At 36.9% G+C, this 25,394-nt stretch overlaps 2 protein-coding genes across 3 annotated transcripts in view; both read left to right on the top strand.

The window, feature by feature from the left end:
- Positions 1–24,943, top strand: part of LOC143351724 (uncharacterized) — an 88,460-nt gene extending 63,517 nt beyond the window's left edge. Inside the window, exons 4-10 of one of the 2 annotated variants that reach the window (XR_013081802.1) lie at positions 3,824–3,891; positions 4,203–4,317; positions 6,836–7,004; positions 8,218–8,360; positions 8,896–9,026; positions 12,190–14,034; positions 14,085–24,943. Coding sequence is in view for 1 of the 2 variants with exons in the window: in XM_076783553.1 (XP_076639668.1) it covers positions 3,824–3,891; positions 4,203–4,317; positions 6,836–7,004; positions 8,218–8,360; positions 8,896–9,026; positions 12,190–12,538 (975 nt within the window). In the remaining variant the exon portion in view is untranslated. Of the gene's footprint in view, positions 1–3,823; positions 3,892–4,202; positions 4,318–6,835; positions 7,005–8,217; positions 8,361–8,895; positions 9,027–12,189 lie in introns of both variants that reach the window. The other variant, XM_076783553.1, reaches the window with a different exon arrangement.
- On the top strand, positions 817–3,467 carry LOC143351726 (uncharacterized). Its single transcript, XM_076783557.1, has 3 exons — positions 817–951; positions 2,903–3,239; positions 3,320–3,467. Exons 1-3 carry the CDS (start codon positions 823–825, stop codon positions 3,340–3,342), a joined length of 489 nt encoding a protein of 162 aa, XP_076639672.1. The 5' UTR covers positions 817–822; the 3' UTR covers positions 3,343–3,467.
- Positions 24,944–25,394: the final 451 nt, after the last annotated feature.

Consider the following 25,394-nt stretch of genomic DNA (forward strand, 5'->3'; position numbering starts at 1 on the left):
TTTAAATATCAATCTGTTTATAATTAAATATTAAAATAATATTCAATCGAAATATTAATAAATTAAATTCTCTAGTAGCAGCTAGTAGTAGCTAATTTTTTAAAAACAAGACTCTGTAAAATAGACCAAAATGAACACTGAATTCCGTTAAACATATAATTTATAAATGGAATGAAAATCGAACGTATTCAATCAGACAGAACTCAATAAGTACGAGAGATATAAAAGTGTTGTTCAGGTAAATTTAATTTATGTTTGTCATGAAAATTGGCAAATATGGGACGCGTGGTAGCGAACGTGTCAAGTTCTTCGTATGAAGTCATTTCTGTCGATGAAGGGGAAATTGAAAACACACAAAGCAATCAAAAATCCAACGTCTCCTTTGATTGCGTAATTCCAGTATCTCAAGACAATGTTTAAATATTGTTGTCGCGAAGCAAATTGTTTTCCGGGGTCGATAAGCATCGCAATTATTAAACTGAAATTAGGAGTAGGAACGATAACATTGAGGCCAATCAGAGATAAACGTCGAGAATCTCGGACCAGGCGCGGTAATTTTCTTCCGTACCTGTAAACAATGCTTTCATGTCGCTCGTTCATCGTTTCCGTTGCTGTTCGTGACAGAAAAAAAAAGAAAAAATAAAACAAGAAGGGAAATAACATATCGTGGGCGTAGAACAATGGCCGGTAATCGGGGGAGCCGATAATGACGACAGAGATGATTTTCTCTCCAGCAAGTTCCTTTCGCGTGCGATGTGCCGTGCAACGTTCATCCATCTGACGCTTTTTGCTTCTCCTACCTTTTTTCTCTACGATGACGCGATGCATCCACTGTTCGCTATTTATTCTCTCGATCCGGAATCACGAAGAACAGTATCGAGTACCAAGACATCAAGGATCATGAAGCGTTTTATCCTACTAGCTGGCATGGCCACCTTGCTGGTGCTCTCTGTAAGCTTCGTTTGTACATTCTAACGCATTAATAACGCCATTTCTAGTTCCAAATTCAAAATATTACTATCGTTTATACTTGTTCAACTCGCTCGAGCTTTACTGTTATAAGAGTTTGATCTTTTTCAATACCATTGGATTATTGTAAAGGAGCAAGATTATCATGTGTACAAAAAAACAATCAGTTGTAGTAGGTAGCAACAGCTATGGCGTTTCATCCTGAGAAAGAACGGGTCGACATTACCGACCATTTGAATCTACATTTTCGAATTGAATTTAAATATTTTTTTTAAATATTTAACGTAAATAATTCGAGTATTTGAGTGATTGTATATTGTAGTGTATCAAGTTTTTTAAAACGTTAACTGCTATACTAGTTTCTCATGACCCGGAAATGTCCTGGAAATATTAATAAAAAGTGTCATACAATGAAAAATAAATCTAGATAATAGTAACACGTAAGATCATAATAAAAATTGAAACCATACTAGTATAGACATTTTGCCAGAGACATAAAGAAAGTATATACATAGTCACCACTTTTAAACGAATGAGAAAGATTCATTGCATAGTGAATGGTTCAACAATAGTCGAAAATCATTGTTAGTAAGAGGTTAGTACAAGTAACATTTACTTCAAAAAGTTTTATTCTCCGATTCTGAGCATAATTTGTAATCGTTCATAAATGGATTCGAGTGAGGCCCCATACAAAGTTAATGATTGTTTAATGGTAAGTGGCCCATTAAGCTGTAACGCGCATTTATTTCTGCGAGAAGGGTGTTAAAGCTTGGGACAAAGTCTAGTCAAAAAGGTGAAAGGAGTGGTAAAACCCTTGAGTGTGACACTTCCAAAGGCAAAGGTTACTTTCCGCCAAGATTTTGCCACGGCTTACAAAGCAAAAACAACCGAAGCGTAGCTAATGTCTCAGAGTTCATTTCAGCTAAAGATTGACCTTTTGGTAGCCTAGATTTCAATCCGTTTGATTATAAACTGTGCTTCGAGGTGAAATGAAGAACGCCGTAACAAAAGATTTCGAAATAACCTTGCTTGCAAACTCGCAACGTCGCGCAAGGTGGCCATTTTCATTAAGAATTTTATTTTTTTTCTCATTAGTAGCTGCCGTTAATGGTGTTCCTTATTTTCTTTACAATAATCCAATGGGGGAACTCGAAGTAAGATTATACAATATTTTCACTCTATCTTAATATTTTTATAATTTCACAATATTATAAATGATTTTCTCTTTTTCACTTAACATCTTTTCTGTGGCGTAACCAGGGCTTGAAAAAGCTACGAAAATAATTGTTTCATACTGGGTGTTTCAGTATCGATGGTACAATTAAGAGGAGGTTGAAAATTGAAAATAAATAAATAGTTTGCTCATTTGAAGCTTCGTTTTCAAGAAAATCGACTTTGAAAATTCATTGTAAATACATGTCGGCAATAGAGCACGACCTGGACTTTAGCATAAGTAGAAACAGTGGATAGTGGACAGACATACCAAAGCAACTACAAAGAAAATGTCTTATTCTTTATTTTCGGTTTACATTTTCGATATTGGAATACCCTATATGAAAGTTGTAATCGAAACTGTTGTAAAGAACATAAAAGTCGAATTGTGTCTAAGTCAACTAATTGGTATTCTTGATTTTTATTTTATTTTGACCTCTAGAATCTCCCACTAAAATTTTTCCCGGTATAGATTCGAAACCGTTACAAAACTTGTATAAAACCTAAGAACTAACGGGTACAGTATTCTTTATGACAGTTATTCGGAATAGAAGTTCTTCATAATTGTTTCAAGAACCGAAATCTATATTATAATTCTTTTCAAGCTCTGGAACGTAATTCCTTAAAAGATCGCTGTTTAAATGACCAGCTTCATTGTATTGTTTAAAATTGAAAATTGCACCGCATGAGGTTGATTAAAATGGATAAATGTTAATTGGAGGTCACCGAAATTTCGGCCAATGAAGTTTCGACGGAAGCCCCCGCTCCCCAGGTGTTGGCTGTTCGGGGAAAACGCAGTCCACAGGATCTGCCCCCATGTCCTCCCCCGCCAAACGGAGAGCCACCACAGGGACCTCCTCCAGACGGAGCTCCTCCGTGTATGCCTCCTGGTGTCATGGCTCAACTTTCAAGCGCAGGGAATGCGATGATGTCATCTGTGGGAAAGATGAAAAGATCCGCGCACAATCATTTAGATCAGCAGGGCGGACAGGGAGGACAGGGTGGTAACGATCGGGACAGGAACATGGATGATAACATGCACAACCCGATGGGAGGAGGTGAACACGATACTTCCAAATTCTTCTGAACTCTTCTAACGACGATACAGAATCTAAAAAACTGATACGTTTTTCTCTAGGTGGAGGTCACCATATGGGATAAACGGAAGCCCAAACTACACCTACCAGATATTTTACGTGTCTTCAAAACCGATAATGTACTTGTAAACGACTCCTTTGTTTGTAGTTTGTCAGAATGACGAAATAAATGTCTCTTTGCAACAAAAACTCAACGTGAATGTTTCCCATTCCGACGGAAAGGAACGAAATTATTTTCGCAAGGCCGATCCTTTGAGAATTCCATTCTCAAATCCCGAACCTTATTTGGGTTAAGTATACTATCCTCTTTCGAAGAACGCTCCCTTTGACGAGACCCAAGCGCCCAAAGCTGTCCATTTAACTACCCGAAAATTTCTGACGAATAACCAGAAACTCCCCAAAGAGGGTTCATCAGGTTTTATCTTTGACCTTTTGGAGAATTAATCTCGAATGCTAGTTCGAAAGATCGAGTTAACGTGGTTAATGTAGTTAGTCGTACCCGTACGGGGTTGGATTTTCAATTATCGTTCTTTTTATTCTTGCAGTGCGTGATCTGCGTGAATGCCAGAGCCACGATGCAAACGGCTCCGTGTGGACATCGAGTGGTCTGCAGGTAAAATAGATAAAGTAATCACATTATGTTCGATGTTCTTGCCATGAAAAAACAATTACTACTACGTGATGTAGCCCGTCTTACCAAGCAACTTTTGTACGAACATTTTTTTAATAACTACAACTCTATCCGAGATATCCTGCTGTACTCACTTAAACAATACACATTACATCTTTGCGATAGCAGTTTGCGAAACAAGACAATAAGTCTACACGCGACTCTAAGGATTTTCAGAGTTACGTGTGTGGTTTGAAAGTGAGACAGTTAATGCTATTTTAGCTCATCGTGCCTTTGTTCTCGGTGTGCTGCAGACGCTGTTTCGTCAAAACGATACAAATGGCTGTCTCGCAGAGGCTGCTACCACTGAGATGCGTCATATGCAGAGCGAAGATCCTGCGTCTGAAGCAGACCCTAATCCCACGAGACGTAAGTAGCGCAAATAATTATGCACGTTCGTATTTTAACATCCGTGTCGACTGTTTATCCGTCGTACCACTCTTCGTGCTCGTTGAGAGACATTCTGAGTAGGGATTTAACACCGGTGTGATTTTCATGCTGGTATTATGCCAGCAAACTTATCCCGAAAACCGAAATAAATACCGGTATTATTCCAGTATTCTGATTGTGAAAACCGCCTGTTTGACAAATCTTCTTCCTTCGTAATACCAAGTCTGCTATACTAGTATACGATAAATGAACAATGGAATATACCGAAATATCGATAATTAATCTTGATGAAAATTAACAGTAAACCTACCACATCCGGTCATCTGACCATTTGAACGGCAATACCTCTCCTTTGAAATGTTTTTTTGTGTATGTTGATCTGACTTCCCGTTTTGAAGATATCGTAATTTAAATGAAGGGCTAATCTTTAAAATTCAACTATCTCTGACATTCGTGACTAGAAAGTCGTAGTATTTCCAAGAATTTACTATTTACTACGAGCACGTACGATCAACGACCTTGCTAAGGCCGTAGTGAAAGTTCATCTACCTCGCGATGTCAACAATAAAAAGTAAACAAACGCTTCGACCCCTTCTATTTCCGGAACTAATTATGCTATTGACTTGAATGAACCCTCATTTTAAAAGGCTCTTTATCCTCTATCCGATGAATACAACTACTGTTATAGTTCATGCTGTCGTCTATATTTATTTTGATACTTCCTTTAACGCTATATATCTAAAGTTTCAGCAATTCCTATTGATTATACATGTTGTACGATAAAACTGGATTACAAATTATTTATATAATAGAAAATGAATTTAAATTTGTGTATAGAATGTTTTCGTAATTACTATGCCAGCATTTCTTCGTAAATAATTGTTTTTTCCGGAATTAACTACCTCAGTCAATTTCCACGACCTAGCCAAGAATTAACTCGTTCACCTCAGAATGAAAAATGTACTATTGTTGATTTAACATTGATCTAATATTTAAGAACGTTATAGAAATATTACATAAAAGGGGTCCATAAGCTCCATTAGCACGATTAATGCTTACGATTAATCAAGTCCTTTAAGGATTTGAAATAAAAATTAAATAACGAAATTACAGTGAGACGCAATACGTTGCTTAAAAAAAATATTTGATTCGACGATGATCCTGAAACTTCGTGCACCCTTGAAATTTTTAGCCAACCGGGATCTAGGCCATTAGTTTGGCCACCCTTCAGTATCCGAGAACTTTATTTACGTTTTGAAATCGTGGTCCAGAAACGCGTCCACGGTAACGTGGCGTTCGCGTTCGCTCATTTGATTCCGTTGGCGTAAAATTGTGAGTAATTGGAGCGGACTCGGAAAGTCCTCGTCGCCTTTCAACGAATCTGAATGCCACGTCGCGCGACGTATGACCATTCCGTTCGAAGCAGTATTCATAAATACCGTCCGCCATGAATGCGCAGTACGCTCTTTTTGCATTCATTCGCGATTAATCTTGCGAAATTTCCGCTGTACGGACGAGAAACGATCCGTAAATGATTCGTTCAGACCCGCTCGAATTTGTTCCCCCGATAAAAGCTTCGAGTGCTTTGGCGATGCTTCAACCTTAGAGTACCAACAATTTTTTTGTTCGTTCGTTAATACTATATTGCAGTTCGCAGCAGGCCCTATTGTTATTTGTTCCCACCGATGTTGTTCGTAATTATTATTATTCTCCGAGAGTATTTCTAATATAAATAGCCAGATTCGTGGTACGAATAAACATAAAGCAAATAAATTTTTCTGGAAGTATGTTAAAATATCAAGGAATTAATAAGTTCCCTATATTGGACCATTTAAGAAAGTACCTTCGTAAATTGAAAACGTGTTCATTGTTTTGAGCAGAAAAGTTTCAGCAGTGTAATTGAATGGTTAATTACAAAATAATATTTCCGTAATAGCGTCAACGGTCCAATGTAGGAATCTGGTTTCGTAATTTGTACCATTAAGGTAAAAATTTGTATTTAGATATATACTTATATTCTGTAATAAAAAGAAAAAATAACTCTGAGAAGTATTTTGGCAGTTATAATTGACAGTCTATGTAGTCGAAACATAAATGCAGTTGGCACTAAAGGAGAATATTATTATTATTACATTCGTTGAAAAGCATTCAGTGAACTTATTACTTGGTACAAATGAAAGGAGTTCTGTTAACGACCATATAAAAAGTTTATTTATTTTATGACTCTACATTCATACCACAAGTCTAACCATTTCAATCTGAAACACTATATAATATTTTAGGGAAAATTCAAGGAGCGTTCGGTTTCTAATTTCTTTATTCTGGGACTTAAAGATCACTGTGTATAATAAATATAAATATTTTGGGGCTCGTTAGCCTCTACTGTGGTACTTTAGAGTTGAACGTAGCCCTTTAAAAAGCAATGAAAAAGTATCGAATCATTTTTGAAAGTTTTTAGGTACCGATATAATAAATTATGATTTATTTTTTCTCATAGTACTCGATGTCAGGGAAGTCCTGGGTGCTGCCACAGAGTGCATCGGAGTACAACATGGGCACCGGAGTGCCCGTAGGGGTGTCTGGTCCTGGTGGCAGATGGGTTCCTGGAAACGTACCAGCCTCTGCGTCGCTATATTCTATGGCCAGCGGCTCGTCCTCTATTTCTGGTTCGTAGACTTCATGTATAAATCTGTCATGTAGAAATTACTTAACCACACATTCTGTAATTCCAAGGACCACAAGTTAAACCAAAAAAATTTTTATCATTCATTTTCAATTTCATTTAAAATTTTTTCCTGGGCAAATTATTAAATAGAATATGGATATCTTTTTTATCACATATAAAACAATACTTAAACTATATATTTACCAAATTTTAGCACTTAAAGTTATAAAATAACGGAGTTACGGAATATCGGATATCATTGTGTTTGGTAGAATCTTATCAGCAATAGTCTTCCTGATTTCTCAAGAATTGTCAAGAAATTAGGGAAAACATTGCAAAATCTATATTTTTAGAATGACGTTAATATGTATCGAAAATTGCAAGAATATTTTAATGAAATTTCTATTATTTTTCGAAAGAGAAAATCAGATGATAAATGTAATTGATAAGTTAACTTGTCTAAAGTAACAGTAAAACTTAACAGTAAAACTAACCCTAGAAATTAATATTTATCTTAAATTAAGAAAAGTGTTGCTCCGTGTGCCATTGTTAATTAGACTGGTCAACAACAAATATTTATTCTTCATCTAAGCAATCGATTCAAGTTCCTGTTATACGACTCGAATTCCAGAAATGAAAGTTAAATTAAAATATTGGCTCTGGTTTTTCTAAAACTAAAAATAGAAATTCTATAATACATAAAAATGGGTCATTCTTTCCAGCTTTTACATTTTATATCCGACAGCCTTTTATCTGATTTACAATTTCAGCAGACTATTGCTGGAAAATGAACGTAACCAACGCTAAATAGACTTAATATGCAAACATACTATTTTCAGCTTCATTATTTTAGTTTTATCATTTTATAATCTGTGGTGGCTCAACATAGACATAAAAATCCATTGTAATTTCATTAGTTTAATGTCATGAAAATTTCATTTGATGCATTAAAGAAAAATATCTTTTATATTAAGATACGTATATTTTAATCAATTGGGCTTGAATTAAATAAACCATGCTTCATGTTTTTAAACCAGAGTCAAAAACTATTTTCTTTCCTAGTGTACACACATGAATAGAAAGATAGTTTAATCGTAAAGAATGTAAACTATTGTTAGCAATTTGTTGACCAGTGTTGTTAGGTAGCCTAACTGTTGAAGTACGTTTACGATTAACCCTACCCTAACGAAATTGCTTCATTTTTATTGGTGCAGGAGTGTCTTCCGTATCTTCTTCGAGTTCGTCTTCTGCAAGTAGCACAGGAAGTTCCAACCTTGGGAAATCTACAAGAGTGAGGCAGCCTTGTAGCGCGATCTTGAGACGTTCGCAGACGCAATCCATGAAAATGAGGATTCAGGTCCGTTGGATATAGTTAAACAACGCTTATTAGTAACTATAGCAATTCTTACTTTCGATCGACAACTTCTTACTGCACCAAATTGAAGTTACTCAATCACACCGAACAAGAGAAGAATCGATACTTGAAAGAGGAAGACTCCAAATGTCACGCTTCGAATTTAACGATCTTATGTACAGTGATAGAAAATATATTTTTATTTGCTTATTTATTTGTATACAGACAGTGAGGCACTTTGTATAATGACAGTTTTAACAATTTGCTACGACGATTAGTGCCATCTGAGCAACTATAAAACGTTAATTATATCTTTAAAACTATGAAGTAACCAATGCTACGATTTCAACCATATTATTAAATATCCCATCATTCTACAAAAGATCGTTAAAAAAGCGGTACAATCGAGGTGCTCATCTTGTTAGGATTGCTTCAGAGCAAACTGACTGTTTCGATTTTGTTCGATTTAATCGCTTGAAAGTGGGAATTGCTGCACACTAAATTTACTAACCTTGTGTACTTTACAAATACGTACTAGGAGTATCAGGATCCTGTTCAGCAAGTTACCGAGGAGGAGGAAGTCATGAGAGAAAACCGGGAACGTAGATTGCCACCGATCAAGGAGTTCCAGAGGGACTATCGTGCAGGAAAAGCCTCCACTAGGATACGGTAATACGTGAACGTTTTTATATATTTCATACTTGGAGAACGATACATTCAGAGGACTATCACCTAGAAGCATATCAAGATATTCTGTATTACAGACCCAAAACACGTAAAGCATCAGCCTAACCCAAGCAACATCCAAGGAACCAATCCCACTCTAATCTATCCAAGTCTGGAATCACTTAATCCAAATCTAATCAACACCTAATATATCTGACCTATCTGGCAGAGTTGGCGTGCATATCATGATTTAGCGACCGGTTTAATTAACTCAGACTTGGCATATCTCGGCTACTTAACCCTAACATACCCACTGCACCTACTCCAAACCTAACTGAAACATTTACACCAGCGTTTCCCAACATGGACGGTAATAACCCTCTGGGAGGCGCTACAGTCTTTCAGGGGAGCTCTAAAATGACTACAAACCTTAGGGGTGAGGGGTGTTTTAACACACTAGAGGACAGTGATCCATAGTTAACACTATAGATCGAATACAATCACTGAAGTGTTTAAGATTAATTTTATTTACACTACTCCTACCCAAAAGTGCTAAAAGATATCTCATAAAGTTTTTAACTTGAAATTATTTTCTAAGTTTAATCATGTTTCTTGAGTAACATGATATTAAAAATTACATAATTCTCATTAACCCTCTATATTCTAGAGTGACTTTAAAAACACATAAAAACCGAATAACCGTCGCTGTTTGGTCGATAGACAAACTATTAATAGCATTCGTACCTACAGATAAGCATAAACTGTGATTGATCGTGTTTACGATCTATGACCCAAGTGATAACGAAAGTGATTGCAACAAGAGAAAGCTTAAGATTTATAGTGTTTTGAAGCACATCTCGAAGTGCTTTAGGAATTGTTTATTTTATACTTGTATCCCTCGATATCTTAAAATCTGAAGCTCCTACAAAAAATTTCTTTGGACAAAAATTACTTCTTTTCTTACGTTGAATATGATTCTGGAATATAAAATGTACAATTCCATTTAAAAATACAGGTTTCATTCCGTTTAAAAACATAACTTCATACGTCCTCTGCGTCTCGACCCATTAGAAAATTATTGCCACCATATGTGCCCCTTGAAACCAAATAAGTTCTGTTTAGTACTTTTTCTTCTATTGTTAAAAACAAACAAGTTATTCGTGAGACCTGCTTCAAATGCCTCACCCTGTATACAGGGTGTTCGGCCACCCCCGGGAAAAATATTAATGGAAGATTCTAGAGGCCAAAATAAGACGAAAATCAAGCATACTAATTTGTTGATTGAGGCTTAGTTAAAAAGTTATAGAAACAAAGCATATTTTCGGTAAGGAATTTTTTTTCTTGAAAGTGCATAGGATTTCGGGGACATGTGTGTTCACCAAAAATGATTGTAATTGCCCCCCACAACTGAAAATAATTTTTCCAGAATGATTTGAAACTTTTTGAAATTTCAGGGGAATCGGCATGTCAGGATCAGACATTGTAGTTTCGGTAAAGAATTTTTTTCTCAAAAGTCTGTAGGATTTCGTGGGTATGTGTAATGACAAAAAATGATTGTAATTAACCCCCTAATTAGAAATCATTTTTTTAGAACAATTTAAAATTTTTTAATTTCGCCGAGAAATTTCAGCAGCAACCCCCTGTCGATTTTTCTTAAAAACTCGTTTTTCATTTTTAGTAATTTTGTTTGACGCCTTACAGAAAAGTTGCGTAATACTTTTTTGTAGGTACCCACGAGCTCTACTTCAGAAAAAAGTTTCATTGAAATATATTCACAATTGTAGGAGTTATGGCTGTTTGAAAATTGGACCATTTTTATGGGGTTTTTCTCATTTTGCGGAGTCAAGGACCAACTTTTCGAATATTTTTGCAATTTGTACATATTCTCCACCAAAATACGCGTAGTTTGCTTTTTTAAACATTAAAATCGTCCAATCCGTTCAGAAGTTATGACGTTTTAAAGATTCGCATGAAAATTCGGGCAGACATTTCTGGCCAGAAATTATATTTTCGGTAACGAATTTTTTTCTCGAAACTGAGTTGGATTTCGGGGGTATGTTTGTTGACCAAAAATGCTTGCAATTGACCCCTGCAACTAAAAATAATTTTTCAAAAATGATTCGAAAGTCTTTTTTTTCACCCAATACTTTCAGCACTTACTCGAATTTTTTTCTCGAAAGTGCGTAGGATTTCGGGGGTATGTGTATTCACCAAAAATGATTGCATTTGACCCCAGAACCTAGAAATAATTTTTTTAGAACGATTCCAAATATTTTTTTTCGCCGAGAAATTTCAGCAGCTACCCCCTGTCGATTTTTCTTAAAAATTCGTTTTTCATTTTTAGTAATTTTGTTTGATGGTTTACAGAAAAGTTGTGTAATACTTTTTTGTAGGTACTCATGAGCTCTACTATAGACAAAAGTTTCATTGAAATATATCCATAATTGTAGGAGTTATGACGGTTTGAAAATTGGACCATTTTTATGGGGTTTTTCTCATTTTAAGTGGTCAAGGAACAACTTTTCGAATATTTTTAGAATTTCTACATATTCTACACTAAAATACGCGGCGTTTGGCTTTTTGAACATTAAAATCGTCCAATCCGTTCAGAAGTTATGACGTTTTAAAGATTCGCATGAAATTTACGGGAAGCATTTCTGGCGTGAAATTATATTTTCGGTAAGGAATTTTTTTCTCGGAAATGGTTAGGATTTCGAGGGTATATCTATTGACCAATAATGATTGTAATTGACCCTCGCAACCGAAAATAATTTTTCCGTGAATGATTTGAAATTTTTTAATTAAATTTTTTAATAACTTTTTAACGAAACCTCAATCAACAAATTGATATTCTTGATTTTCGTCTTATTTTTGACTCTAGAATCTCCCATTAAAATTTTCTTCAGGGGTGACCGAACACCCTGTATATGTAGTTTTTTTAAATGATTGCAACGACTGTGACAGCGAAAACGAATGAATGATTATAGATTCACGTTAAGATTCAAGATTTTGTTGGTGAAAAAATAAAATAACAAACAAATAACAAACAAGATTCGTTGAAGGAACGTTGCGTCGAAAAGAAGTTGGGAAACGTTGACTCACACTATCCACTGGCAATCGTTGCTCCATCCTTTTGCGACGTATATTCGCAATTTTTGCTCCGCAGATGTGCTCAAAAAATCGTAACTCAACTAGAGACATCACCGAGTCCTAGAGGCTCGAGCAGTGGGGCCACCTCGACGTCCGCGATGTTAGCGAGGACGTCGACGAAAAGGCCGCAATCGGCGCCGAAGTTGTCGGTGATCCAAGAGGTCCAGAAATCAAAGAAGGAGAAGGAGAGGGAGAAGGAGCGGGAGAAGGCGGAGAAGGCTCGTCAGAAGGAGGAGGAGAAGGCGGAAAAGACCAGACAGAAGGAGGCCAAGAAACTGGCCAAGGAGGAAAAGAAGAAAGCCAAGAAGGAAGCGAAAGCGAGGCGAAAGGAGGCCGAGGAGAACCTCCTCAGGGAAGAAAAGTAGTCTTCTGTCGAGTAGGAACAACGTAGAGAGTTCAGAGTGATCAATAACGTATTCCAAAAGCCCGGACGACTCTCGACCCTGATGGGGACGAAGGATTTTGAATACACTTGATCTCACCGCCACCGGGATTTGTTCAAGATGAACTGCAAACCCAGTCGTTACCGAAAATCAAAGATTCGCGTGCGTTTTGTAATTATTAGGGTTCGCGTAGTTTTCTTCCCGAGGCGTGTCCGCCACGATCGCTATCGTATCGAGGCGTGACAACGTCGAACTAGCGTTTTGTTCCAGGAAGAATGGTTCTCTTTATCGAACGTACCGTTGCTTCGTTTCTCGGACAATTAGGATAAGGCGTTTTAACGTTTTATAAAATGAAAAGAAAAAGCTGGCGGACGCGTTTGCGACGCATCTTGAACCACCAACGATCCCGGGGGGCAGCGAACGTATAGCGACGGTAGAGAAGTATACCTAAGAAAACCTAGAAGCGGCCAAACTTAGCAACCTGTCATATCGAGTTATCGCGGACTAATAATACTAATCGATAGGAAGACTCGAGAGCGTAGCGGCTACGTTGCTATTATTTGATTAATCGCGTAATCTTCGCCCCCCTCCCCCTCCCAAAGCCCCCTCCCAAACCCCGAAACCCCTTTATTCTGGACGTTTCCTTTTTAGGAACAGTAACCGCGTGACGTTTGTCGTTACTTTTTTATAGATCACCCGTCAGTTCGTACTTAATGTCTGTCGTTTTAGCGGTGAAAGAACGGCGATCTATTATTTCGACTCTGCTTCACAGACAATACTTTGTGGACGGTAGCTTGTTTCGCAACTGATCGTCGCCGGTTTGTCACGAGGACACGCGAGAACGTTCGTCGTCGATAAAGCCTGTTCCTCCAGTCGGTTCGAACCCAGGAACCCCAGGTCACCATCCTCCGAACGCGAAAGGACGAATTAGGTTGAACGCCGACTATTCTGACGGAACCTTGCTCGAATCGACGAGCATCAAACGTTTGTGCTAATTTTCAAACGCGGAGACGTTTATTTCGCTTTTCGTGAGCCCCCGCCAATCTGTTCCGACCCTCTTCCTCGCGAGGTGAGAGTTCGTTCCGCTCCGGGGAGGCGACAAGCGTACACGAAGATAGCCTAATCGAGGAACGCGCGCGATTCGGTGCCCGTTCCGCGACGAAGATAGTTTTAAATCATAGTACAATACAATAGGTAAACGACGAAGCAGAGTTTCGAGTGCAGTGCGTGTCTCGTCACTTCGTGATTATCGTAGATCCGTAGCGTTTTACGAACCGATTCGTTAAATTCCTCTTCTCTCGTTCGAGACGCGGCTCGAGAGACTCGATCAATCGATCGACTACTTGCAAAACTAATATCCCCTCCGCCACGTTACCCTAATCGCTGTTTAAGAAGTCACCCTTTCGCCGGGCAAACCGAAACGATCTCTTGCGGGTACTTGCGTCGAAGTTCGTTCGCGTTTGCTGATATTTAGACCAGTTTTTTTGTTATCATTATCCTAAACGAACTCTGAAAGAGAGTTATGCAGGTGTTGCTCTTCAAATTCACCCTTTCACAAATCAAACTCGACGCAAAAAAAGAAGTAATATAACGTCATTTTGTCGTTTTTTGTGATTTTAATTAGCAAGCCAGCACTCAAAAATCGACCAATCGATACTTTTATTGTTAAACAAGTATTTTACGTTAATTTCACGTCATTTTATCATTTGGGGGTTAAAATGACTTATTTTGTTTTCTGAAATTTTTGGTGGCCTTTATCAAGCGTATAAATTTTAGTTTTTTCTTCTTGTTTTCCTTAGACCCGTTCGATAGAAATAAATATTAAGAAAACAAATTTCTAGAAGAACTTGATCTGCAAAAGGATTAATTTGAAATGCAAGATCTGTAAACAGTTACTTTAATAAAAAGAATCCACGATACGGAACTCGTTAAAGAAAACATTTTTAAATAAAATTATTGAAAGAACTTTCTTCGCAAGTGTTCGTTCCACGGTTGGAAAATTAATTGCCCGCTGAAACGCAACGCCTACTTTTACGCCACGCCTATTTAGAGAATCGGCAGAGTGGGGGATGGCGCTTACCAGTAACCTCGAGCGGACAGTTAATTTTACGTCGACTATGGTACAGAAGAAATCTGATTTTCGTTATTTCGAGTACCGAGATCGAGTTGTCCGGTGAAAAGGTTACAGAACAATAGTAACAATGAGTGAAAACGCATACATATAAATATATACATAATATAATACGCGCGGAATGTTGTTTAAAAGGAAAATGGTTCGAATATTAAGAGTATACGATTAACGATAACGAGACTAATACGCGATTAGAACTCTTTGAAACTGTTCACCCTCTGCCCAACCTGCGCTCCTTTTTCGTCCTTTTGGCGCCGTGAGCGACGCTAGATGAAATAATGATGACCGATCACTGTTTTATAACCACCCCATAAGTTTGTGCCAAATTACATTCTAGAATTTAATATTATTTCAAACGTATCATTGAATTTTGAGAGAAATTGTAATCTCCTTCTCGTTCTTCTTTGACTTTTCATTAAAATGTTATTCAATGCTCTTTTTTAATACGTTGATATTTTCAAATTGATTATCCATTAAAAAATGGGTATTACAAAATTTGCGAGTAATGCACGAAATAAGTAACTATCGTACAAAGCAATATCCGCACAACAAGGTAGACGTGACAAAATTTCTCCAAAAAATATACATAATTTTTTTTTATATATTTTGTCACGTGTGGGTTAATGTTTTCACAATGTCTTTATCACGTTGTGTCCATTCAATAATACTGATTACTTTACGCCCATGATTACACGATGGTAATTTTTCGAATTGATCACAGTTTACGGGTTTTACTCTCCAAATTAACCTTTTCGCAAATCAAGTTTTTCTACAAATTCGTTTTCTTCTTACTACATTGTAATAAAAATAAAAATTTTATTGCATGTATGTAATAATACTTGCACAAAAAATAACATTTAATGCTTAGTTAACGTTTAAAAATCAGTTTATCGTTTTTGAGTGCTAGCTCGCATAACCGTACAACTAAGTACGAATGAGATCACAAGAAACAACAAAATAACATTATTACTTCACTTTTGAGTGAATTTGATCTATGAAACTTTATCCTCGCTAGTCTAAAAAGAAAGAACGGCACAAACTTATGCGATGACCTAATATTAAACGAACCAGCGATACTTTGTCTTTCAGTGTAATTAGAGTACTTCCTCCGTTCTTGAAATCAAATTGAGAGGTTTGAGTACAACCTTGGACACGTTACTCAAAACAGACTCAAATGTATGGGATTCAACATCACGTTTTTAATTACACAACTGCAGATGCAGAAATGATTCCGAAAATAACTATTTCAAACTACTGTATATCGGTTTTGAGTTAAAAGAGCTATGAGGACCTAGAAAATGTCATAACTGTTACAGTTATATCGATTTCAGTTAGTTCTGAAGAATCGATATTATATTATTCTACTTTGATTATGGTTCTGTGTATATAAATACATTTTTATATCGATTTTAGTATGGTTACGTAGAAGAAAATTCCGTGTAACAGCTCTAAAAGTAACTGATTTTTATGAATTTTCTTATTTCGGAAAAACTATTTTTAATTTGGATTGAATTTTTAAATTACAGGAAACAATTATTTATGTCGATTCTGCTTACGTCTTGTGTAGTATATGGCAAAAAACAAATAATTTTTTCAAAGTTAGATAATTTATACTGATTTCGAACCTGGTTTTAAATTAAAAAATGGAAAATTTACAAGTCTATACAAAAATATAAATAAAATATGTTACACCATTTTTTCGGTTCTCGTAACTGTTTGAAGAACCAGGGATTCTAACCACTGTATAACCCTAACCGTGACCCGGTTAACCAAGACTGGTTAACCAATAGTAACACACAAGAGAACGACTCGTACAAATAGCGGGTTAAACCGTTTAGAACAGGTTATCTAACTCAAAAGACAAAAGTATGTATACACATTGACAAAATCATTAAAAATTGTACTTTATGTTTACAATTTGCAAAGCAATGTTAAAGTACACCATTATTATTCGTGAAATGTAGCATTATTTACTAACAAGAGGAAGTTTTGAATATTTAAGAAAAGTGTGTACAGTATATTTACTTTTGACTCTCGTTGTATATATATAATAAAACCAAATAATATATTGTTCGTCCGCGAGAAATTGGCTAGCGAAAGGAATGCGAGTCTGATTGGTTCTCCACTTTAGTTTGAAGTTCTCGCGGACGCGCAGTATTTACAATTTAAGTGCTACAAATAACCTACCGTTAATTTTATTTTGCATCGACTGATTAATGATGTTGTAAGCGATGCGTTTCAAATGCGATGATTGCAACATTCTGTTTGTATCATAAATTACTGAGAATAACCAATAAGAATTAAATAGTAACCTATTTTTCAAGAGTGGGTTCACCGTAGCATTATCCCCTCTGTAAGAACGAGTTAACTATAGTAGAACGACTCGTAAGAGCGAATTAACCGGGTTAATCAAGTCTTCGTGCATTGGTTAACCCGGTTACGCGGATCACTCTACGATACTGAGAGCCCGAACCGGATTTAGGTTAGGGTTAGAATCCCTGTTAAGAACTGAAACCGATTTTATAACTATTTTTCGAAACCTCTGCGCCGTACTCTGCATTACGAGATACAACTAGCGTCGCTCGCGCGCCAGCTCGAGCAGCCAAAAATCAAAAGCAATTTTTTTACAACGCGCAATGATTATTTAGAAGAAAAAAAAAAGACGCGATATCAAAACTAGAGGAAGACGAGCAGGCGAATAGAAAGACACAGAAGAGCAAACGGGAAAGCAACGAGTACGAAAGCTTCTCGTTTACTTTTCTCATGCTTTGCCCCTTGGCTTGTCCCTACGATCCCCGTTTGCGTCTGCTTCTTACGTCCCGCGTGCGTTGAAACGTTCGTCCTCCTTCAACTTGACCTAATTTACGCACTGCCGGTAACTTTTTGGTGATTATTTTGAAAAAGGAAAGTCCCGTCGATTATCGATAAATTTTAAATAATTTTTTCGTCGATATTTGCGCGTAGAATACAAACGAAACTAAATGCGTAGTATTATTCGCGATCTTCTGACCTCTCAAAACAAACTTAACATTCGTTGTATAGTCGTGAACAATTTTTTTTCTTGTTAAAATTGAAAATTTGAAACACAGATTTTGTAAACAAGTCGACGCTCATGATTAGAAGTACAGTGGTAATTAGTGTGGTCATCAAAGTGTTAAGTTGAAAAATAATTCGATTAAAAAATATCGAATGCTGAACTTTTTCGGGCAACAACCATTATTTATGAAATATTTATCAGACTGCATTCGACCAACCAAATTCTTCGGTTAATGAATTACCAATATTAATAATACAACTTTCGTAAAACGAATCATTCGAGAGAAAAATGAAGTAAAATCGATGACAAGAAACTGTTCCGAGTAATCAAAATAAATTCATAATCCTAGAGACACTTAAACCGAGAAAAAGATTGTAATTTTTGTTCGATTAAACAGTCCCTGTGAAAGACATGATCGAAATCGGTGAGACTTGGCCTTTTCTAAATAATAACCAACTTTTTCTTTTTCAACGATCGGAGATGAGAGGGAGAGTCATCGTCAAAGGGCTCGCCGTGTTTCCAGGGCTGAACGGAACCGACATTTTGGTCTCTGGAAGCATCGTTGCTCCCAGCCAGGGTTCTTCTCGCGAGCAAACGGTCGAGAAAGTCTCCAAAAAGTTCTTCTCTGTTAGGACGAGCTCGTTACGTCGCTTTTAGACGAATCACCACCGAGGGTGGACGCTTTAAGTTCTCGCGGCGCGTTCGACGGAACGCGACGGAGGAACTCGACGAGCAGAATTTGTTGTATCCAAGGAGAACGTCGCGCACATATCAGTAGTAATTAGTACATTTTAATTGGCGTCCTTGCTTGAACTTCATCCTCGAGGACGAGCGTAACCTCCGTCGAGCTCGCGGGAGTCGCGGTATTCGACGACTCCGGGCGACGAAGTTGACTCAACGACGCTGCTAATTAGCGTGTAATGTAGACTGTCAATTATTACCTATTACATCAGTTTCATCTGTAACGAGTTCAACATTGTCGACGTTTCACGAAGAGGAAGACGTCGTGGTTAGCGCCGACGATTCTCTGTGACTTAGGGTGTCTGTTTACTCCTATTTCGCGCGGACTACAACAATTTCTACTTCCAAACGACATCATCGGGATATCGCTCGATACCTTATCTCGACGTGAAGCTAGTGTTATTAGAAGTCGATGATTTGGAAGCAGAAGTTACCGTGGACTGAGACTCTTTGCGCTTCGATGCACGGCTCCCATTCCATGAATCGACTACGTTACGAATAATTAACCCACGTGCAACCAGAAAATTTGGTAGACGTTTCGAGATGCAGAGTCATTTTCATCTGTAATAAATCTTCCATTTTACGCGGGCTTAGGCTTCAAGAAAGAATTGTGCCGCTAATTTGTCAAATCAATTGACTCCGCAAAAGGAAAAGAAATTGCATTCTTTCTTAAAGTTCATTTTAGAATTAAAATATCTTTCTGTCAATATGTACCGTTGAGTATAATTATGAAGGAAATTTATTTTAAATGCAAGAAGTTATGTGTCGATGCTCTGACACTAAAATTTTAAAGTTTAAAAAGTAGAGTTAATCGCTCTGGCTTGTAAATAATTCATATAACAATGGATACAGTTACTCGTATTCGTACACTATATTGTATTATATCGTAACTTATTCCTTATGAATTCAGTCATTGTTTTCGAATCTGATATATTTTTTAAAAACAAAGCTTGTTAATGGAAACACTTGGGAACACCGCCATATTGTTGGCATTATTATATACTGTTTATATTATATCTCTCTATCGATCATTACTTATCCGTTAATATTGAAAAAAACTACTTCATAAATAGAAGTAACACAGTGCAAGAAATAACATTTGATAAAAATAACTGCAAAGAATTTATAAGAAACAAGTTTCTTTTTACTTATAGCGAATCACCATTACAGTGTACGAATACGAATGAGAGTGATTGTACATATATGTATACGAAGGCTGTTGTCAAATGTAACTCGAATCTTCTAACTTCGTGAAACACTCCAAGTTGTTCCAACATAACTAAACCTTGTTTAACGAGACGAGACAGCGAGCTAGTCTTTATTCATCGCCTGTTAATATTGACGTTCGATCCGTTTCATCGCTCGGACGTTTGCTTTTATTTGCTGTCTCGTCTCGGTGGACAAAGTATACAGTATCAGTGTGTCGTACAAACCCTGATAAAGCTAGTTGAGAACCGTTGGAACAACTTCTCAACAGTAAAAGTATCGAATTAGACGATATACATTGAGTTTGCATCGAAGAACGCAAAGGGTCGAAGGGGTTCGTGAACACAGACGGTTCTAAAAACGAGGATTCCCGCGATTTGGAGTTAGAATCCTACGAACGCGAAGAGGAAACGAAGTCCCAGAACCGGTGGGAAAATGTCAAGAGAATCCTCGCGTGTTCAGAACGACCTCGAATCATTTCGTTGCATTCGCGAGACTTTCTCGAATCCCAAAGGAAAGGATGGAGACTACGAAGAAAGACCGATGTCGAGTGACTGAGGGATGACACGGAGAGAAAGAAAGAAAGAGAGAAAGAGAGAGAGAGAGTGAGAGAGAGAATGAGTGTTTTCTGCCATCGTGAAGTCAATTTTATCGTGTACGTGTGTGTATATGCATCGCTGCGAATGGATATTTCTGGTGGAATTCACCAGACCGTTTGGCTAGTTTCCGATATATGTACGTGGCCAGTGCTTCGTGGACGAAGAAAGGAAACGAATAAATTAATACTCTGGCGTCAGCGTTAAAGTCTTGAGACTTTCACGGCCGCTGTTCCTACTATTACCGTAGCCCGACCGGAAGCAACTGGCCGTTCAAGGTCTGCGTTATGTTTAGCACACTTTCCCAATACATATGCTGTATCAACTGCAATCGTGCATATAGTTATGCACGAGCGACGATCAAGCATGGTATAACCCTTAAGCCGCGTACGCACTTGAAACAAGATCTAGACGGTGCCCACAGCGATCCACGATCGCTGTATTCCTCGATTTACGGACGAGTCGGGCTAATTTCCGTACGAAACGCGTCGATAACTTTGCACCGCGAGCCTTAATCGCAAGTATGTACGAGGCTTAAGCTTGGAGGACGTATCTAGAGTGTCTTGCTGGCAGAAGGTAACCTACAGCGACCAGTTCCTTGCGACCTGGTTATAGTCTAGGCTTCCGGATGTTATTTGCGTCCGTATTAAATGTTATGACGTCTAACTGCTACCGTTAATCTAGTCTGCTGACTCCATTGCAGATTTTACACTACAAATTCAATTATCGACGAATCGAATTTTTCCTTTTGTTTTGGAGCACGTGATCACGTTGGTCTGAAAGTGCTTGTTGTTCTATCATTATAATTTCTAGCGACGAATACCATCGAAAAAGTTTTTCATAAATCAATTTATCGTAAACATTCGGTAGATGTACGATAAGATTCCGATTCGTCCCATTTTTGTCTCAAATGTTCTGGTTTTTTTTATAGAAATTTGTGAGTAAAGGATTTTATTTCGGTTTTTAGCATAGCCATTCCCTGAAACATTTATTGACCAATTTCTATTACAATATTAGTAATATTGTCAGTATAAGAGCCAATCCATTCTGATCAGGGTCTTTTACACTTTAACTATTATAAAAACCCATTTTAAGGATTTCTTTTGCCCTGATTTTTATGTCCAATTATAAAAGAAATTAAACCTCTCAAACAAGTCTGGTTAAGCTAAAATATAAGCTTGATTATTGCGTATTTTTTAAACCAGGTTGTGGTTAGGGTTAGAATCCCTGCGTTGAACAAGGTTGAAACTAGTTACGAAGCTAGAGAATAGATAGAATAACATTTAATGCAGAGTCGACTAGCATCAGAAACCTCAGGACTGGTAATAGTATCGTCAACGTTGCAGAGGATCCTTCAGAAACGAAGAAGACTCGTCTGAATATGTTAACGATAGTTTCGTTGGAAAGACTAGTTCGTCACGGAGACTATTCACGGAGTAAAGAGAATTGATATACCAAAGACACAAACCGTTGGCAATAATATGCGACTTAAGGAAGACGAAAGAAAGTAGCTGAAGGGCGAACGATCGAGCGGCGTCTGTAATCGATACAGCGTGTCACGCGTGTATTGTGTTAATGCGTACGGAGGACAACTTTATTGTACTTTATCGTCTAAGAGAGATTTGTAGAGAGTTTATATTAGAGCAATTGTCGCAGCGAGAGTTCTATGATAGCGATGTTTTTTCCCAACTAGTGTCGTAGCTAACCATTCGGGCTGCTCAGTCAATCTTCGAAGGAACCATTGGGTTGTTCGAAAAGTAACACTGGAATTTTCTATAGGAACGTTATTCTTTTTAAAACGTAGAGTACTTTATTAATCCTTTGCAATCCAAGGAAGTTATTTAAGGGGATATTCTAGTCTAGAGTTTCATATTTTTTGGTCTTTTTAGGGATTTTTTACAAATAAAGTATAAGTTTCTTAATTTCGATATTCTGCATACATGTTTCTTTATGTTATACGAATAGTCACAATTTTTTTCAAGTGAAAATAATCAAAACTTACTGACTTATACATATGTCATTAAAGAAGGTTCCTTTCAAAAAAATGTGTCCTGCTAGTTAATGCAATTTCGATTATTCTGCTTATCTAAAATAAAAAAATCGAAAAGATTATGATTATGGTGCGAACCAAAATTATAAAAAAAAGAATTTTCCTTATTGTTCAAAGTGTAACCTTATTATAAATTTGTACTATTTTTCCCCCATCTTGGTTCACACCATAATCACAATCATACTAACCAAGAATCCTTTTGACTTTTTTATTTCAAATAAACAGAATGATTGGAATCGTGTCGACCAGCAGGACACTGATTTTCAAAGAAATCTTGTTCACATAAATAAATGTATATGCAAGATATCAAAATTTAGAAACTTACACCTTTATTCTAAAAAGATTCCTAAAAAAACCAAAAATATGAAACTCTAGACGTCAGGATAATTTTGTAGCGCCATTTCTGGAAGTTACAAGTGTTCTTGCTTCGCACAAAATTTTATACGTGTTTATAATTTTAATTTAATTCGTTTCTTTAGTTAATTCAGTTTGTGTTATCATAAATGAAACTCGAACTAAGTTGTGGTGGGTATTGTGTATGGCACCGTGGCGGCGCTCAGTGGAGTGCAAAGGGTTGAAGAACGTATTTACCATTTCGATCCATAGCCTTTTGCCATTTCGCGGCTAACTTTCTATTGTTTTGTTGGTAATATACCGTGAACGTGGATTTTGCAAGCTTTAAGGAAATCGAAGTTCTTACCATTGAGTGAATTTTGTTGGGATCGAAATAAATTCTCGCTAAGAAATTTGACGAACAAAGAGAATAAAAAAAGATTGATAATCATGCAATGAGAAAAATGTTTACTTTCCATATTTTTCATCTTAACTTTTTAAAAACGATACGCATTTCGAACACCAAACACTACGTAAATCAAATTACTTTTAACAAACTTAACATATATAATGTTAATATACATAACTGATTCGTTATATTTGTGACACTGTTGCTTGCGCATTTTTCTTTCAATTTTTGAAAGATTACTCAAGTTTCATTTCGCACATTGATATATAGTTTTCACAATTGTGTAATTTATAAATTCATATTTTTCACACTTTAAAGAAAACATTGAATCGTTAAGTTTGTAACAGTTTCCGTATTTACAAACGTGAAACTTACAAATTGGGAACATTTTTTTCTAAAATGATTTTGTCATAGTTGATATTCGATGTTCACCTTAATTTTTTTGTACCATCATGTATGAAAAGAATTATGTTACGTCTATGTCGAGAAATAATGTGCCTTAATTCAATTAGGAGACGAGAACAAAGAAAATGTAAATAATTTTTATTTCTTAATGATGTAGGCAAATGGAGTCTATAATATTATCCCTTATAAAATCTGTCCACACATTAACATTTACACTATTTAGAATTTAAAATATAAACAAATGCAGTTCAATGATAACACACAGCTTTTTCTTTACAATGTAAATTTATAAATTAATAAAACTTTAATATAATTTTTCAAGACTACGATCGAGTTGTGCCATACGGTTTCTTTAAGACTTTTGTTCCTTATAATTAATAGAATACGATGCACTCATAAAAAAAATTTAACCTTCAAAAAGTCAATCAAGGACAATTTTGCAAATAGAATTTTTGGTAGATTTCCACCGATCCAGGGGTGTAGAATCACATTATCGTGATATATAATTTTATAACATCCTGTACATACCATGTAACATTACATATATTAAGTAAATTAAAAGTAGTTTGAGTCAGGTCAAGTATACACTCATTTTAATTAGAAAAATCTGAAAAATGCGTACCATTCTCAGAAGGATAACACGAAAGCTACGGAAAGTGAAATTTCGTACATTGCATGATCATTCTTTTTTCATATCTTCTGTATCTTTCACTGTTGGGTCCCAAATCATCCGAAAATTAACCGTTCATTATTTTACTGTAACTACATGTCGTGTAGAGACCCCTGAAAAGTGGGACAACCAACCTAGGTGGGGGAAGTAATGGATGCAGTAACCTTGAGCAGCCCGAACTGTTGGCCACAGTTATAGACACAAAAGATCGTGTCGCGTTCCAGCGTAATACTCGCGTAACGATTGCCGTTGATGACGAGTTCGCGTTTGTACAATTGTTCGATAACACGCCATTCGATAAGAGGATACCTCGAGTGCCAGTACAAAACATGCTCGCGTAGTCCGTAAAGATTTAAACTTTGTTGCTGCACGAAATTCATCGTAGTATACCCTCCCGGATTGGCCAAACGTAGAACCATCGGACCGCTGATACGCCTAATTTCTTTTCATCGAGAGAATCTTGTCGACGGTAGACGATAGATTATATACACGTGTATTTGACTCGCAATTCGGCCAAAGGGTAACAGAATCGAGCGTTGAAGGATCGAGCGCGCCAAGAAGCCTCTAACCGCGGTGACAAAATCAAAATTTACAAACTTATACTCTGTATCGTCGACTCCCGTAATCGTGGAGGACGTTAGGCATGTTAGGAACGTGATCTGATAATATGTATAGCGCGAGCGCGCTTCGTCGTGAATCCTTCGACGCGGTGAACGTCGAAAGCGAAGAAGACGACGTTAGAAAATGTAGGTTTCTCCTGGTTTTTCTACTGCGCGTTTCTCGAAGAAACGGATTCTCGTCTCCAAAAACGCACGACCCAGGTAACACCAGCGACGTGACAAGAAAAATGACTTGAACGGTTGATTTTATCGAGTCTATTTTTAGTAGTTTCGTTTAACGTCGAACACGCGAGTGGAGAAGAAAATTCGTCTACAGAAATTGTATTACGCGATGTGTTACGATCTGTACGAACAGACAGTGAATATGAACAAAAATCAAATAAAACGTTACAATGAATGTTAGCTAAATCCGTTCGATCCCTTCGTGTTGCCCGCCCTGTGCTCCTAAAAGCTTCCATCGTATCAAATACAACAATGTTTGGATAACTGAGATTCACTTTCGATCGGATAAGTGAACGATAGTCATCCCTACTATTGAAAACTGATTCATATATCGATGAGACATATTTACATAGTACCTAATGCAAAGATGAAGTTTATTATTGCTCTTTTTTTTTAATGAAACTTTAACCAATGTATT

The sequence above is a fragment of the Colletes latitarsis genome, chromosome 2 (assembly GCF_051014445.1).
Source record: "Colletes latitarsis isolate SP2378_abdomen chromosome 2, iyColLati1, whole genome shotgun sequence".
NCBI classification, from domain to species: domain Eukaryota; kingdom Metazoa; phylum Arthropoda; class Insecta; order Hymenoptera; family Colletidae; genus Colletes; species Colletes latitarsis.

Bases quoted from the DNA above. Each gene is read 5' to 3' on its own strand.
- LOC143351726 (XM_076783557.1), top strand. From the start codon at position 823: ATGCATCCACTGTTCGCTATTTATTCTCTCGATCCGGAATCACGAAGA. The intron at 952-2,902 runs GTAAGCTTCGTT...TGTTAATTGGAG, and splicing joins CCACCTTGCTGGTGCTCTCT to GTCACCGAAATTTCGGCCAA. The intron at 3,240-3,319 runs GTGAACACGATA...GTTTTTCTCTAG, and splicing joins GCACAACCCGATGGGAGGAG to GTGGAGGTCACCATATGGGA.